The sequence below is a fragment of the Gekko japonicus genome, unplaced genomic scaffold (genome assembly GCF_001447785.1).
Source record: "Gekko japonicus isolate JY-2015 unplaced genomic scaffold, Gekko_japonicus_V1.1 scaffold2, whole genome shotgun sequence".
Classification (NCBI taxonomy): Eukaryota; Metazoa; Chordata; class Lepidosauria; order Squamata; family Gekkonidae; genus Gekko; species Gekko japonicus.
Window position 1 is genome coordinate 2,997,500 of NW_015175358.1, and position 13,726 is coordinate 3,011,225.

The window sequence follows — 13,726 nt, forward strand, 5'->3', positions numbered from 1 at the left end:
AATGTGGAACTTTCTAATGCTTAGTCTAACGTATTCCTGCAGCTGCTGTTGTGAATATCTAGCACTTGTGGGGAAAAATGAGCCACCTTTCTTGCTCAATTAACCATGTTTTTAAAAAGAAAGAATCAGGAAAAGGAAGACAAGTGAACAGAGCCTTTCTTTTATTTCAGTATTTCATGTTTCTTTATTAATTTCCATATTATATTCTTAATTAGTAGCACTTTTCTAGCTATTCTGACTTCTAAAAAGCCCCACACTCCCTCTTTCATATCTGAAGATAATATTCTCTGAAGACGAGTATTCCTAAAAGAACCTCAGTGTGTCCACCAACTGTAGCTAGACATCTGTCTTATTTGTGAAAATTATATGCAAAAATCACTGGTGGCCTTCTGTCGCGCTTTATTTCTGCTGTGTCTCCCAGTGCTGAACAAAACGCCCACTCTTTGCTCCAGACCGTTTGGCCTCATTTACAGACGTTAGTCAAAGCACTGCATTCACAGAGACCTGCTTCATCTCAAGAATGTTCCTCAAATGCAATTATTGTTTCTGTCACTCTTCAGAGTATGAAGGGCTATAGCAGTTCCCCGTCTCATTTCATCAAATTGAATAAGTTGCTGTAGGGATCCAAAAACAAAAAAAGGACTTTTATGACACTTTAAACAGCTGTTAGAGCAACACATTTTGTGGGGACAGGGAATACATCATTAGATGTAGATGAAGTGGGACAGGAAGATGTTATGGGGAAGCAGTGCACACTGTGGTAATGTATGGATCTGGTCGAAGTGTAGGCCTTCAGTACAGGTGTGTCTGCAGATGTCCGTCTCCTTTTGAGAGTGATTCACTGGAAGAATATAAATGACTGCTCTGTAAGTTAGCGGGGGCTTCCTCCTCTGCCATTTTGATCCGTGCTAGAGCTGTGCTCTGGCTTCCATCTGCCTGTGGAGTAAAATCTACTAGAGTACACAACAGGGCCTTCTGTGTACTGGCACCACAATTCAGGAATCCCCCCCCCCCCCCCCCCCCCCGGCAAGACCATGTATTTCTGTCATATAGAAGGCACCAAGGAAAGCCTTTGATAAGAAGCTGGCATTTTAAGTTTCATTTTATTCTGGAGTGTACTTTGATTCTATTTTACCGACCTGTGTACAGTGTTCTGGTTTTATGTCAAATTCTTTTGTTGACAGTACACTGCTTTGTAATCATGTTTACTGTCCAATGTAGAAGCCACTTTGGGCTCTCTTTTGGAAGGCAGGGCAGTTCATAAAATCTTTAAAATAATAAACCCATCAGTTCAGGTGCCATTCGTTCCAGCCCAAATGACTCCCGGGTGATCCAGGGCATAACGGGAAGCCTCCTATCAAGTGCATGTCCTGCCAGGTGACTGCCAAGCTCAACATCTGCCAACAGGGGCTTTTTGGCCAGGCGTGTCAACGTGGACATCACCTGGACATCACCGTCTGTTCTGAGTATCTGTGACTGTTGAACTTTTGATTTTTGCAGCTCCCTGGGGATGGGACAAAGAGCGTCCTTGCCGTCCTAACAGAGAAGGAGCTTCTCTTCTACAGCAGCTTCCCACAAAGTAGGGATGCCTTGAACAAGCCCGTGCACAGCTTCCCTCTCATAGCAACCAGGTAACACAAACTATCATTTGGAACACGCTTGTTTCTGTATTTCTGCCATTAGTCTCTGTCGTCTGGATGTGGGGAAGCCTCTTTCTAAGTAGCTGGTGATGAGTAGCAGCATCACAGCAAGTCCCCCTGAACGGTAACTCCAGTCCTTTTCCACAGCACAGAGCCTAATTCTCTGACTGCATCAATGCTGAGACTGTACTCATCCAGCTTATAGCCTTGGACTCACCAGGGTGCTTCCAGGGGCAGAAGGACTTCTGTCCAAAGAGCATGACTTTCGTACTTCCCCCGTCCTGCTGTAGCCCAAAATGCACCCCAAAGTGCTGCTTCAGAAACACACTCTTGCAAGGCAGCCCTCATTTCAGATTGGGGATCCACATGGCAAGCCAATATATATTTTACAATAGGTATAACACTGCGTGTGGTTTCCATTGAGCTGGACTTAAAAAAACACTTGGTTACTGGAATCCATTTCCAGAGTAAAGTGATGACTCCAAGGCAACTCTGTTGAGTTAATTATTCTGCAAGAAAAGACAGGGACTTAAAAGTCTGATGATTACCTCATAGAAGTACACTCTAAGGAGGGGAGGAATCCATCCTTCTACCCTAGAATCATAGAATCACAGCGTTGGAAGGGACCATACAGGCCATCCCGTCCAACCCCTTGCTCAGTGCAGGATCAGCCTACGATATCCTTGACAAGTGTTTGTCCAACTGCTGCTTGATGACTGCCAGGGAGGGGGAGCTCACCACCTCCCTAGGCGGCTGATTCCACTGTTGCAGCTCTTACAGTAAAAACGTTTTTCCTAATATCCAGCCGGTACCTTCCCACCTTTAATTTAAACCCATTATTTAAACCCTAGTTCACTGTGTGAACAGGCTGCTGTGTGTGGCTGGATTTTAATGATTTGTTAGTTTTAATTATTTTATGCTGTTTTTATGATATTATTGTTATTTTTATTTTATCAGCCAGGTATAAAGTAGCCATAGAAGAATAAAGCAAAGAAGGAAAATGGTAGAGCATTTTGAAACCTAATCCTCACCAAGAGATCTTTTTAAAAACAAACACCTAAGCACATTTCCCATTACAAGAAGCCAGCTGGATGGATTTTGCTTTCATGGCCAAGATTTCTCTTAATGGGTGAATTCACACATTGCACTCCGTGTAGCTTCAGACAGTCACAGCCCCACGAGAAGCATCCCTCTGCCAAATATGTTTGCAAATATGTGTTTGCCATATTCTTTCATTTTAAATGTGTACACTTTAAAACAACGCCGGTGTGTGCCTGCAGGTATATAATCTGGTCTGAATTCTGTCCTGCCAAACTGAAGTCATGGAAGGAATTGTCTCCCTGGTCTGATTGGGGAGTGACTCTTGGAGGCTTTGCCTTCCCCTGGAGAGTGTGGGTTCTCTGCCTTCTTCCAAGCAGTTTTCTTTCCAGGGAACTTCTCTGCGCTTGCCTGTTTCCTGCGTGTCATTTAATCTGTGAAATACTGTTATATGCATTATACTGCTTGGGGAGAGGCAGCTGCACTTGAGACCCTGGGTCCATCCAGCCATCAGCGTCTGTAGGGGGAATCAGTTTTATATCTAGCAAAGTTAACTGGCAGCAGCAGCTCGTTTCCTTAAAAGAAAATCAGAAGGAACTGGAACTTGGGTTTGCTCTGAGATGAAGTTTTTGTAAAGTTCTGCTGCCCTCTTCTGACAAAGGTCTGGAAACAGGCTCCAGAGGCTTAAGAACAGGCACCAGAAGTAGGAAGAGTTTCCTTAAGTTAAAATGACACATCACACCTGCCGTCCTAATCTATTACTGATCTATTGCTAAGGCCTGCAACTTTGCTCTGTGGTTAGAGAGCACCCCGTTTCACAGGAATAATTGCTGTTAGAAATGGGTATGATCCTTCCAAACTCATTAATCCACATTTCTAAATCTGGTCTGAAATCTATTGTGATGCTGAATTAAAAAAAAAAAAAGCAGCACCACCCTACCCCCACCAGTTATTGTTAGCATCACATAAAGATTATAGCAAAATGTTCCGTAAACTCATGGAAGGGGGAAAATCAGGTCTCACTTTGTCTCTCTGAAGAGGTCTCTCTGAAGAGAGTCTCTGTGCCTAGAAGAGTCTGCAGAACGGGGAGTGTTGCCTTTTGCCAGGTTTCCAGTGTGACAGAGATTGGGTTGGCTGATTGACTGGCCAAAAAAGTTTCGGTCAGTTATTGCTTATGGGTTCCTAAAGCAGCAGCATTATTAGAACAACATAAAACACATTTCAGTCATCACCTGGTATGGTACAGATGCCAGTTACAAAACTAGATTTGTCAACTGTTGTAAGGCAATGAAATTCACTTGTTTAAAAAAAACAAATTTTATAACAGTATTATACAAACTTTGCATAAATGTGAATGTTTTGTTGAACAATCTGTCTCATCAGAACATAAGAAGAGCCCTGCTGGATCAGACCAGTGAGGGTCCATCTAGTCCAGTATCCTGTTTCACACGGTGGCCAACCAGTTCTTCTGGAGGGCCAACAACAGGGTATAGAGGCCAAGGCCTTCCCCTGACATTGCCTCCTGGCTCTGGGATTCAGAAGCTTCGTGCTTCTGAATGTGGAGGTTCCCCTCTGTCACCATGGCTGTGTTCTTGGAGTACCAGGGCCAGCCTAAAATTGTATTTTAAAAAACCTAAATCAGTTCACTGGAAAGCAAATACAAAAGTAAGATTGGAAAAGTAGTTGTATTAAGTAGGCAGTAAGGGGTGCAGTGATACCAGGTGACCAGTAAGGGCAGCTTTGCTGTGCTGCTAGATCTGCTCTTGAGTGCTGCATGGTTAGTGGCCAAGCAGCCCTTCAACCCTGCTTTTACTAACCATAGACATGAAAATGAAGTAAGAATGGGAATCTGCCATCTACACAGTAGAATTCCTAGCGTCACAAAACACTTGGCAACATTTGACAGAGGTCACATAATAAATAGTAAAATTGACAATGTTTGTCCTTTTCGTTGACTGATGTGACAGTCTGATGTAGAGAAAGCCAATACATGCACACCTTGTAAGTGTAGCAGCTCTGTACAGACCACAGGTGAACCCATAGAGGTAAAAAATGGGCACTGGAAATGTGATTTCAGTTCTCTTTCCCACACACATATTAGGACTTTTCACAGGACTGTTATAAAGGTATATAAAATTTCAGTGCCCTAGTCCACTTTTTTTTTTTTTTTTTGCTGTTTGGTTGCAACTTGTTCCTTTGTGCATAATTATGTGCATCACAGCATTTCAGAAGAAGGAAGACTGTGGACGGTCAGTTATTATGGTGGAGAGGCTCACAAGTTGCTCTGCTATGCCCAGAGTGGCGTTGTTGAAGTTATGAACAGTACCACAGTGACCTCTGGTGGCCATTTATGCACATAACTGGTCCAGTGACAATAATAGAAACCAAAATAACAGTTTGTTCTGTTGCTTCAGACCAACATGGCTACCCACCTGAAGAAACCAAAATAAAATTGAGGCTTCAGCTACAGTGGATGCGTTGTCAAACATATATTTGTTGCACTTACACTTTACACTTAAAAACTTCCTAGGCATACTCCTAAATAAGTGAGATTTGCAAAGGAGATGGTTAAGCTAGCCCAGATTTGTGGGCTGGTTAAACATTGACAGGATGCTAAGGTGTAGCCAACTTCAGAGGACGGCGGAAGACAGGAAGGCCTGGCGGGATCTGGTCCATGGGGTCGTGAAGAGTCGGACTCGGCTGTGCGACTGAACAACAACAACAACAAGGTGTAGCCGAAGCCAGAGGGTTTACAATAGCACATTTGCTGTGACAAAAACTATGTGATTTCAGGAATCACAGTGGCGCCATGTTTCAGCTTCACCCCAGGGGCAGTGTGTGCTCTGGCCACTCAACTCACAGACTGTCCCATAAGACAGACAACTCTGGGCCTTACCTGAAAGCCATGGGTTTCAGCTGCTCACAAGGGAATGTTGCAGCCTAGAAAGGGCAGGCATGAAGAAGAAGAGATGGATTTATACCCTGCCCTTTACTCTCCTTCCTGTCCTCTCCCCACAACAGACACCCTGTGGGGTGGGTGGGGCTAAGAGAGCTCACAGTGTTCCCTCTAAGCAGCGTTAGTGTGAGCTAGCTCATAGTTTTTTAGCCTCCAGCTCACACATTTTTGCCTTAGCTCAGGAAGGATGGCTCAAGAGCAAACTAATTTATGCAGCCAAATCGCTCACTCACAACTTTAATGGCAGTAGCTTAGAAAGTAGAATTTTTGCTCACAAGACTCCAAGGCTTAGAGGGAGCATTGGCTCTGAGAGAATGGCTCTTGACAGAACAGCTCTGAGAGAACTGTGACTGACCCAAGGGCACCCAACTGGCTGCATGTGGAGGGGTGGGGAATCAAACCCAGTTCTCTAGATTAGAGTCTGTCTCTCTTAACCACTACACGAAACTGGTTCATGAGACAGCATGAAGGTACTCCGGATCTGGCTTGTCAATACGTGTCCACTGCCTTCAAGAGTTTCTCTTACCACTTAAGTGTTATGCCAGGAGAAGTCATACCTGCTGAAGTCTCTCTTAAAAGCAAAGGAGTCTTGTCTTGAACTGAATCTGGAAGCTATGCCACCATGTTCATGGAATGCTTCTCAAACTCACTGTTGGTCTCCAAATGCACACTGAATTGTTCTAAACGTGGCCATGTAAATAATGGCTCTGATTATATACAGAATATGCTAAAATCAGATGACTGATAAATCAGAGAAAGTGAAGTATGTTGCTTGGCATCATAGAGCACTTTCAGTGTTCAAAGTGTTTCACACATATTCTTTAGGTGCAGTTCCTACAACAGGCCTGTAAGGTAGGCTAGTTTTATTTCCACATAGCAGGTAGTACCAGAGTGGCTTGCCCAAGACCATATAGAGTGTTTGTAGAAAAGGCAGATTTGAACTCTGAACATCCCAGATCACACCCATCCTTTTAGCCACTAAGCTACACCATATGTATTTCTGAGTATTCACACACCACCCTTCCATCCTGAAATGGATCTCCAGGGTGGTTATTTGTTTGTGGGATTCACATTAAAAGTACTTTCCTTTCCCATCCTATACAGGCTGGTGCACTCTGGCCCATCCAAGGGCTCTCATCTCTATGATACTGAGCTCTCATTTGCATTACGGACCGGAACCAAAAAAGGCGTGGAGACGCACCTTTTCAGTGTGGAGACGCACCGGGACTTGGCCACATGGACAAGGATACTAGTGGATGGATGCCACAATGCAGCTGAGTGTATCCAGGAAGTGTCAACAGGTCAGGAAGCAGATGGCATTTGGCAGATGACATAAACATTAGGGGCTTTCTGCTCAGGGGCTTTCCCAGTCCCCAGTTTTACAATGACCTAGAACTGCATTGACCTAGAGCCTTTGGAAGGTACTACATGTCAGCCCAGGAGTTCCAAGCATGACTCAGAAACTGATTTACAATGGAGGTAGTGGTTCTAGATTTGCTTTGAGTACTAAGAGTTCACTGAGAAGTACACTATAAACCAAGATCTGACCACATCTGTTGGCAGTAGTAGGGATTAGAGATCTCTGCCTCAATTGGGTAGTGGTTCTAGATTTGCTGTGAGTACTAAGTTCACTGAGAAGTACACTATAAACCGAGATCTGACCACATCTGTTGGCAATAGTAGGGATTAGAGATCTCTGCCTCAATTACCAGGTGGTATTAGTCTTGGTTTGCCAGTCTCTACCCATGCTATTCTCAGTTCGTTCTCATTCTCTCGTTCTCTCGTTCTCTCGTTCTCTCGTTCTCTCTCTCTCTCTCTCTCTCTCTCTATCTCTCTCTCTCTCTCCCCCTCTCTCTCTGCCAATCAACATAGTTACAGACAGGTTTACATACACAGGAGACAATAGATTTACAGTCTAGTAAAAATAAAAGGTTGTTTCTAACTTCCAACTTGCCGAAAATAAAAATAAAGTGAAACTTTGAACATATGCATACAACATGTCTTCTGTAATAAATCTTAAACATATATATGTGTCCCATGTCAAAGGACAAAAGACAAGCTACAACAAAATGCAAAACAGAATACAAGTCAAACAAGGTTGCTTAACATCATACAAAACAACTCAAAGAAAAATTCAGGCACCGAAATGACTTGTGTTTTCTGTGCTTTTGACAAGCAGTGATTATAACAGCTGGTATATCAATATCTTTCTGGGGATGATATGACTTTCCAGCAAACTAATGTGTCTCCCAGGTAAGGTCAAGTTTCCAATATTCATCAAAGTCAAGGATAAGCAACCCTTCTGAGTTTGAAGCAGCTTGCTCCTCACGTATGGAAATTGGTCGGAGTTTTCATGAAGTTTCAAGCTCCATATGAAAATGCTTATCCTGGACTCTGATGTGCCAAAACCACACAAAACACGTCATTTCGGCGCCTGAACTTTTCTTTGAGTTGTTTCGTATTATGTTAAGCAACCTTGTTTGACTTGTGTTCTGTTTTGCATTTTGTTGTGGCTTGTTTGTTGTCCTTTGACATGGGACACATATATGCTTAAGATTTATTTCAGAAGACATGTTGCACACATATGTTCAAAGTTTCACTTTATAAAGTTTTCTTCTATTGATATTGTATTTAACTTTAAAATAATTATCAGACAAATAAGCTTGCATTAAGAACACACACATATATAAAAATGTCAGAAATTGCCTTTTCACAGTGTATTTTGTTTTCCTTGTATCTGCACCACTGTGTCCCCTTATTGACTGATTATTAAAATAAAAATAAGGCAAGCGATTGTGCGGTCTGTAACAAATGCAAGTTGGTTCCTGGAGTTAGATATCAGTTCCTTCTCAGTCTGCCAGGCAAAGAGGCAGCCTGGGTATTCTTTCAGTGCTGATCTTTGGGCTATGCGCCAATATCAGCAAACCTTCACCAAAAAAGAGAGCGCTTGTTAAGAAGCAAGACCTTTTGTTCAAAGGGAAGCTGGCAAAAGAACGATACACTTGGGGGACCTAGAAAGGCTGCAGTTTAATGTATCTAAGGATACTCTCAAGCCCATCCTGAGATTCCTTCAAGTAACTTTCATGAGAAGCTTAGCACTGGAGTGCTGTCTTGACAAGCCCATTGGGAACATAAGGAGGAATATGTCTAAATTTGTTCCCACCAGAAGAAACACGTTTGAGGTTGACTCAGAGAAGTGCTAATGAACAGTAAAGAAAAGTAATTCTTTGAATCTCTGGCGCCAGGTGAAGAGCAACTAGAACCAGGAGGCCATTTGATCACATCCATTCACTGCTTAATTTTCTCGGGAATCTTATGGTCCTCCCAGTCTTGCAGTGCGATCCTAAGCAGAACCACCCTCTCCTACGTCCACCTGCAGTGTGTCCAGAGTCACCCAGTGACCTTCATAACTCAGCAAAATGGGTGTATTCTGGGAATCAGCTCATGCCAGATGATGTGAGATCCTCAGGACTTCTTCAGTATACAGTAGTAGACATGCAGGAGTTTGTTGGTGTCTTGGAGATGTCAGGTCTGAAGACCAGTGCCCTGCTGTTTGTCATCCCTTTCCAGCCCAACCAGTTTCTGCAGCTGAACAGTAGCCTCCTCTCTAGAAGGGAAGTTTCAGTGCAGATAATAACCCTCTTCTCCTGACATTCTGTTTTTCTCTCCAGCATGCACGTGGAATGGGAGAGACTGCACACTGTCCATCCACATCGATAAGGGCTTCACCATCTCCACCCTGGAGCCTGGCCTCACCAAAGTTGTCCTTCTGCAGCAGCCTTTTGAAAGGCTGCAGATGTCCTCTGATGATGGGGCCAAGATGCTTTACTTGGACTTCGGCAGCTCAGAAGGAGAGATTGTGGGTTCCCCTTTGACTTCCCCCCACCTGTGATTCTTGTCTCCCCTGCTTTTTCACTAGGTTCCTAGGGAAGTGATGGTGAGGTTTTCAGTAGGAACCAGACTCTGTGCACCCCTCCAGAGAAGGGAGATCAGTGCTGAAAGGGGTGGTTGGAAACGCTTGCTGCAGGACTGCATTCTGTCATCATTTGCATGGTTGACACATCAGGTCATGAGGAAGGAGTGAGACTGAGGAAAGCAAGCACTTAGAATTCTGGGATGAAAGGGGCAGGATATTAGATGGGCTCTGGGCTTAACTAGGAGGTCCCTGAGACATGACCCTTAGGAAGTGAAAAGGCTGGGATGAAGCCACCGTGTTCTCTGTGACAGGGTCAGACCTGTCCTGTTGCAGGAGAAGATCTCTGAATTGCGGAAGGAGGCCGCGGTTGATGGCTTCTGGGGAGCATCTTAGTTTCAGATAAGGCACTGATCCAAAATGCCCTAAAGGGCTGTACATAGGTTCCAAATATCAGCAGAGAGAAAAGAGCTTTGTTGAAAGGAACTTCTAGGGACATGTTGCAATATCAAAGGTCCTGACAAGATTGGTAGCCCATCATTTTGAATTCCAGCTGGCAAAGATTCAAACCTTCTGTACAAACCCATGTTTTTTTAAGTCACTCAAAGGTAGCTATGACAGCATGTGCTTTGCTGTGTGTGCGTGTGTTTTTTGTGTATACGTCGTGTGTGACTTAAAGAAGTATGATGTTAGTACCTGGTAAATAGCTGCTTCTTCCGGGTAGTGGGGTGAAATAGGGCTTATAAGGCAAAGGCTCAGAAACCAGAAGGGATCTGGGGAAATGTTTTTCAGTGACTGTGTACAGGGACTGAGTCCCTGGCCTGCTTGATGGGGCCTTGTCCCCTGCCTCTTTGCCCTCACTTCAGATCTCCAGCCTTTTCTCTTTGTCTTCCTCTCTGCCCATCAAAGAGGAACAACAGAATTGTAAAAGCAGGAAAAATTATGCAGAGTGAAGTTGTGCATGTAGATACTTTTACTGGTTCCTGCCGCAATAAATTAGATTGATTGCATGTAGATACTGCAGAAGGTATTCCAAGTAGAGAGTTAAAATGAAGATTGTTTCTTAAGTTCAAAACATTGGAGAGGAGAATGTCATTCTAGACTCACTCATGGTTTGATGCCCTTGGTCTAGCTCCTTAGTGCAAATCACTCTACGGCATATTATTTCTATTTTTACCAGGCCCATAGCTACAGTGGGGCATCTTGGGGCCAGGCCCCCTGACTTTACCACCCAGGCCTCCCGACTTCCCATCCAGCTGGTTTATTTCATTTTTCTCGCATGCCGCAGCCACAGCAACCCATTGCCCTGCCCTGCCTGCTGGCAGTGTCCCTCTGGCTGGCTGAGGGCGAGGCACACCACAGGGCACGTCTGCTCCCTACTCCAGCCCTCTCTCTCGCACACACTTTGAAAAACTTTTACTCTCTTGTCGCTCCTGACACAGTGCCCCCCCCCCCCGACTTATTTAAATGCTGGCTACAGCCCTGATTTTTACCCAGGGCTGCAGCCTTCATGGTTGTTTTCAAAGTTGTTTTCTAGGATCCCTGAACTTCTCACATATTGGAGAGCAGCTTATATCAGTATGTTGTCTGCCGCTCTTTGGGACTGTATAATGGATAGTTAATTGTCAGCCACTTCCGCTTTCTATAGTTGCTATTTTTTACATGAACACCTATAGCTAGAGACTGATTTCTAGGAGATGCAGGCAGGTGAAGTGCTCTGAACATGCCACTCTTGATCTATCAGTGTTTTCTTTCATTGCAGCAATTAGATCTTCATTCCTGCCCCAAAACCATTGTCTTCATCATCCACTCATTCCTCTCTGCCAAAGTGACCCGGCTGGGGTTGCTGGCATAGGGACAAGCAGGAAGACTTGAAGAGAGAGCCAAGACTTCATGAGATCTATGCACTATGGCCATGAATTCAGTGGCCAAAGCAAATTTTTAGAATGCCATTATGGACTGGAGCAAGGAGAGCTGGTGTAACACATTGATAGCCAAAGGACTTCTGGGACAGCTGATGGAAATACATGGATGGTGAATCATCTGTGTATGCCAAGCCCAGGATTGAACAGCTGAGGCAATAAGATTTCCGTAGGAAAACGCCCATCACAAGTGTGGAAAATCTGAGACAGCGAAGGATGTCACATCAGTTTCATTCTGCCGTCACATTAGTGCCTTGAAGATGATATTTTATATATGGGGGGAAAATCTGTTTGTATCAAGGTTTTATATTTATATCACTCTGTTTATGAACCTTAAAGAAATGCTGACCTGGTGGTTTTTGTTCCATATTTTAACACCAGTTTAGTTGCAAAAATGTGGTAGATTAAGACATATTTCTTCATTCTCTACAAAGCATAAAGTCTGGAAATACTGTAAGCCATTTCTCCGACATGTGACAGACATAAACTAGAAAGTAGCTGTGGATTTACCAGTTTATCCAAACTATGTAGATAGTCACAGAAGCCATAATTTAAACATTGATCAGGAATTATTTTTTCGCTAACTCTTGGCCCTTTGATTTTATTTCTCATATATATGCTTTAACAGGAGGTGCTCTTGAGAAGGGGAAACAATTAGTTCTATGAGCTAAAAAATCTTGCATGAAATTATCTTTATTATTTTGTTTTCCTTTTTTGTGAAATAAATACAGATTACTACAGATGTCTAAAGCCATTTATTTCCAGTATATCTTCACAACAATTTTTATATAATTTTTTTTGAGATTACAAAGTATAAACAGAAACACTTTGAGCAATAATAAAAGTAGTACAATATATGAAGTTAAGATCAGTATGTCCAACTATATATAGTTGCAAGGTACACTGTAATAAAACACTACTTATAACTGTGAGGTGATAATAAAGAGTCCAGAAAAATAATTACATCATAGTATTATCAATTCGTAAGGCAGACTAGATAAATCAAACTATTCATATAATTGTTTCACAACAATTTTTTTTTTTTGGTTTTTAAAATGTTTATTAAGATCAAGTATAACTTATCACATAACAAATTTTGACATTAGCCCAGTGAGGCTCCAGTTCACCAGAAATGCATCCCAACAGTAGCTTTCTTGGCTACCATTCTTTGCTCTTCTGGTCTTCACTTGGATGGGGAAGAAGATTTGGTTGTTGGTACTCATCATGAGCTCAGCATGGCAGCCCCATTGGCACGTACATCTATAGCTCCCAAAAGATCCCAGTTCCTTGCTCAGCACTCTTACATGTTTGTTTGGTTGGTTGGTGTTGAATCAGGAATGGGTAGGGGGAAGGGTTGGAACTGATAATGCCATCCTCTATATTGTCCTGGTTGTGCAACAGAAATCACATCATAGTACAGAAGGAATCCTACAGCATGTTTGGAGTTTGTCCCCGAGTACACTTTTTTAGAATTATGAGGATGGGTAGAATTTGCTAATTATGTTGCAAGGGCAAACAAAATGTTTGGGTGAAGGCAAGCATCAAGTCTAAGTGTGGTGAATGTCTGTTGAACACACATTTGCCATCTTGGAATGCCGTGAATGTGTGTTCACTTTCATTACACTTAGAATGTCCGTCCATTTTTATACTTTTCACCCTACCATGGTCAGTACTCAACAAAAAACTAATGCTTGTAGGTACCCCTAAAAACACTGGGATGAAATGTGTCTCTTAAATCTTCCAGTAGCCCTCCTCCCCATTAGCTCATCCATGTTAGGTGTAGTGGTTAGGAGCGCGGACTCTTATCTGGGAGAACCGGGTTTGATTCCCTACTCCTCCTTGGGTCAGTTACAAATTGTTTCAGAGCTGTTCTCTCATGAGCAGTTCTTGAAAGTGATCTGTTGCTCAGGGTATCTGTTGTGGGGAGGAGAAGGGAAAGGAGATGGTAAGCTGCTCTGAGACTCCTTTGGGTACTGAAGGGCAGGATATAAATCCCAGAGGTCATTTCAGGCGGGATCGCAGTTCCCCCGGGTGAGGTACGGGGGGCAGGGCACATGACGAAGCCCCGCCCCCCACTTCCGGCCGCCCCGCTTCCGGCCCTCATTCAGCCAGGAGGAGGCAGGAGACGAGGGAGGGTAAGTTGCTTCCTCCCTGCCTCTCCCCACCCCTGCCTGCCTGGGGCCAGGGAGGGCCTTCGCGGGGCTTCCTTGCACTCCCGCCGGCCTTGCAGGTCCACCGCCGGGCCCCTCATGGGGCT

General features: G+C 43.7%; 1 protein-coding gene across 1 annotated transcript in view; it reads left to right on the plus strand.

The window, feature by feature from the left end:
- The window catches only part of SNTA1 (syntrophin alpha 1), a 91,188-nt gene extending 79,015 nt beyond the window's left edge, over nt 1–12,173 (plus strand). The window contains exons 6-9 of the mRNA XM_015425237.1: nt 1,501–1,631; nt 6,739–6,935; nt 9,306–9,493; nt 11,310–12,173. Coding sequence (XP_015280723.1) covers nt 1,501–1,631; nt 6,739–6,935; nt 9,306–9,493; nt 11,310–11,402 — 609 coding nt within the window. The 3' untranslated portion in view covers nt 11,403–12,173. The remainder of the gene's footprint in view (nt 1–1,500; nt 1,632–6,738; nt 6,936–9,305; nt 9,494–11,309) is intronic.
- The last annotated feature ends 1,553 nt before the right edge of the window (nt 12,174–13,726 follow it).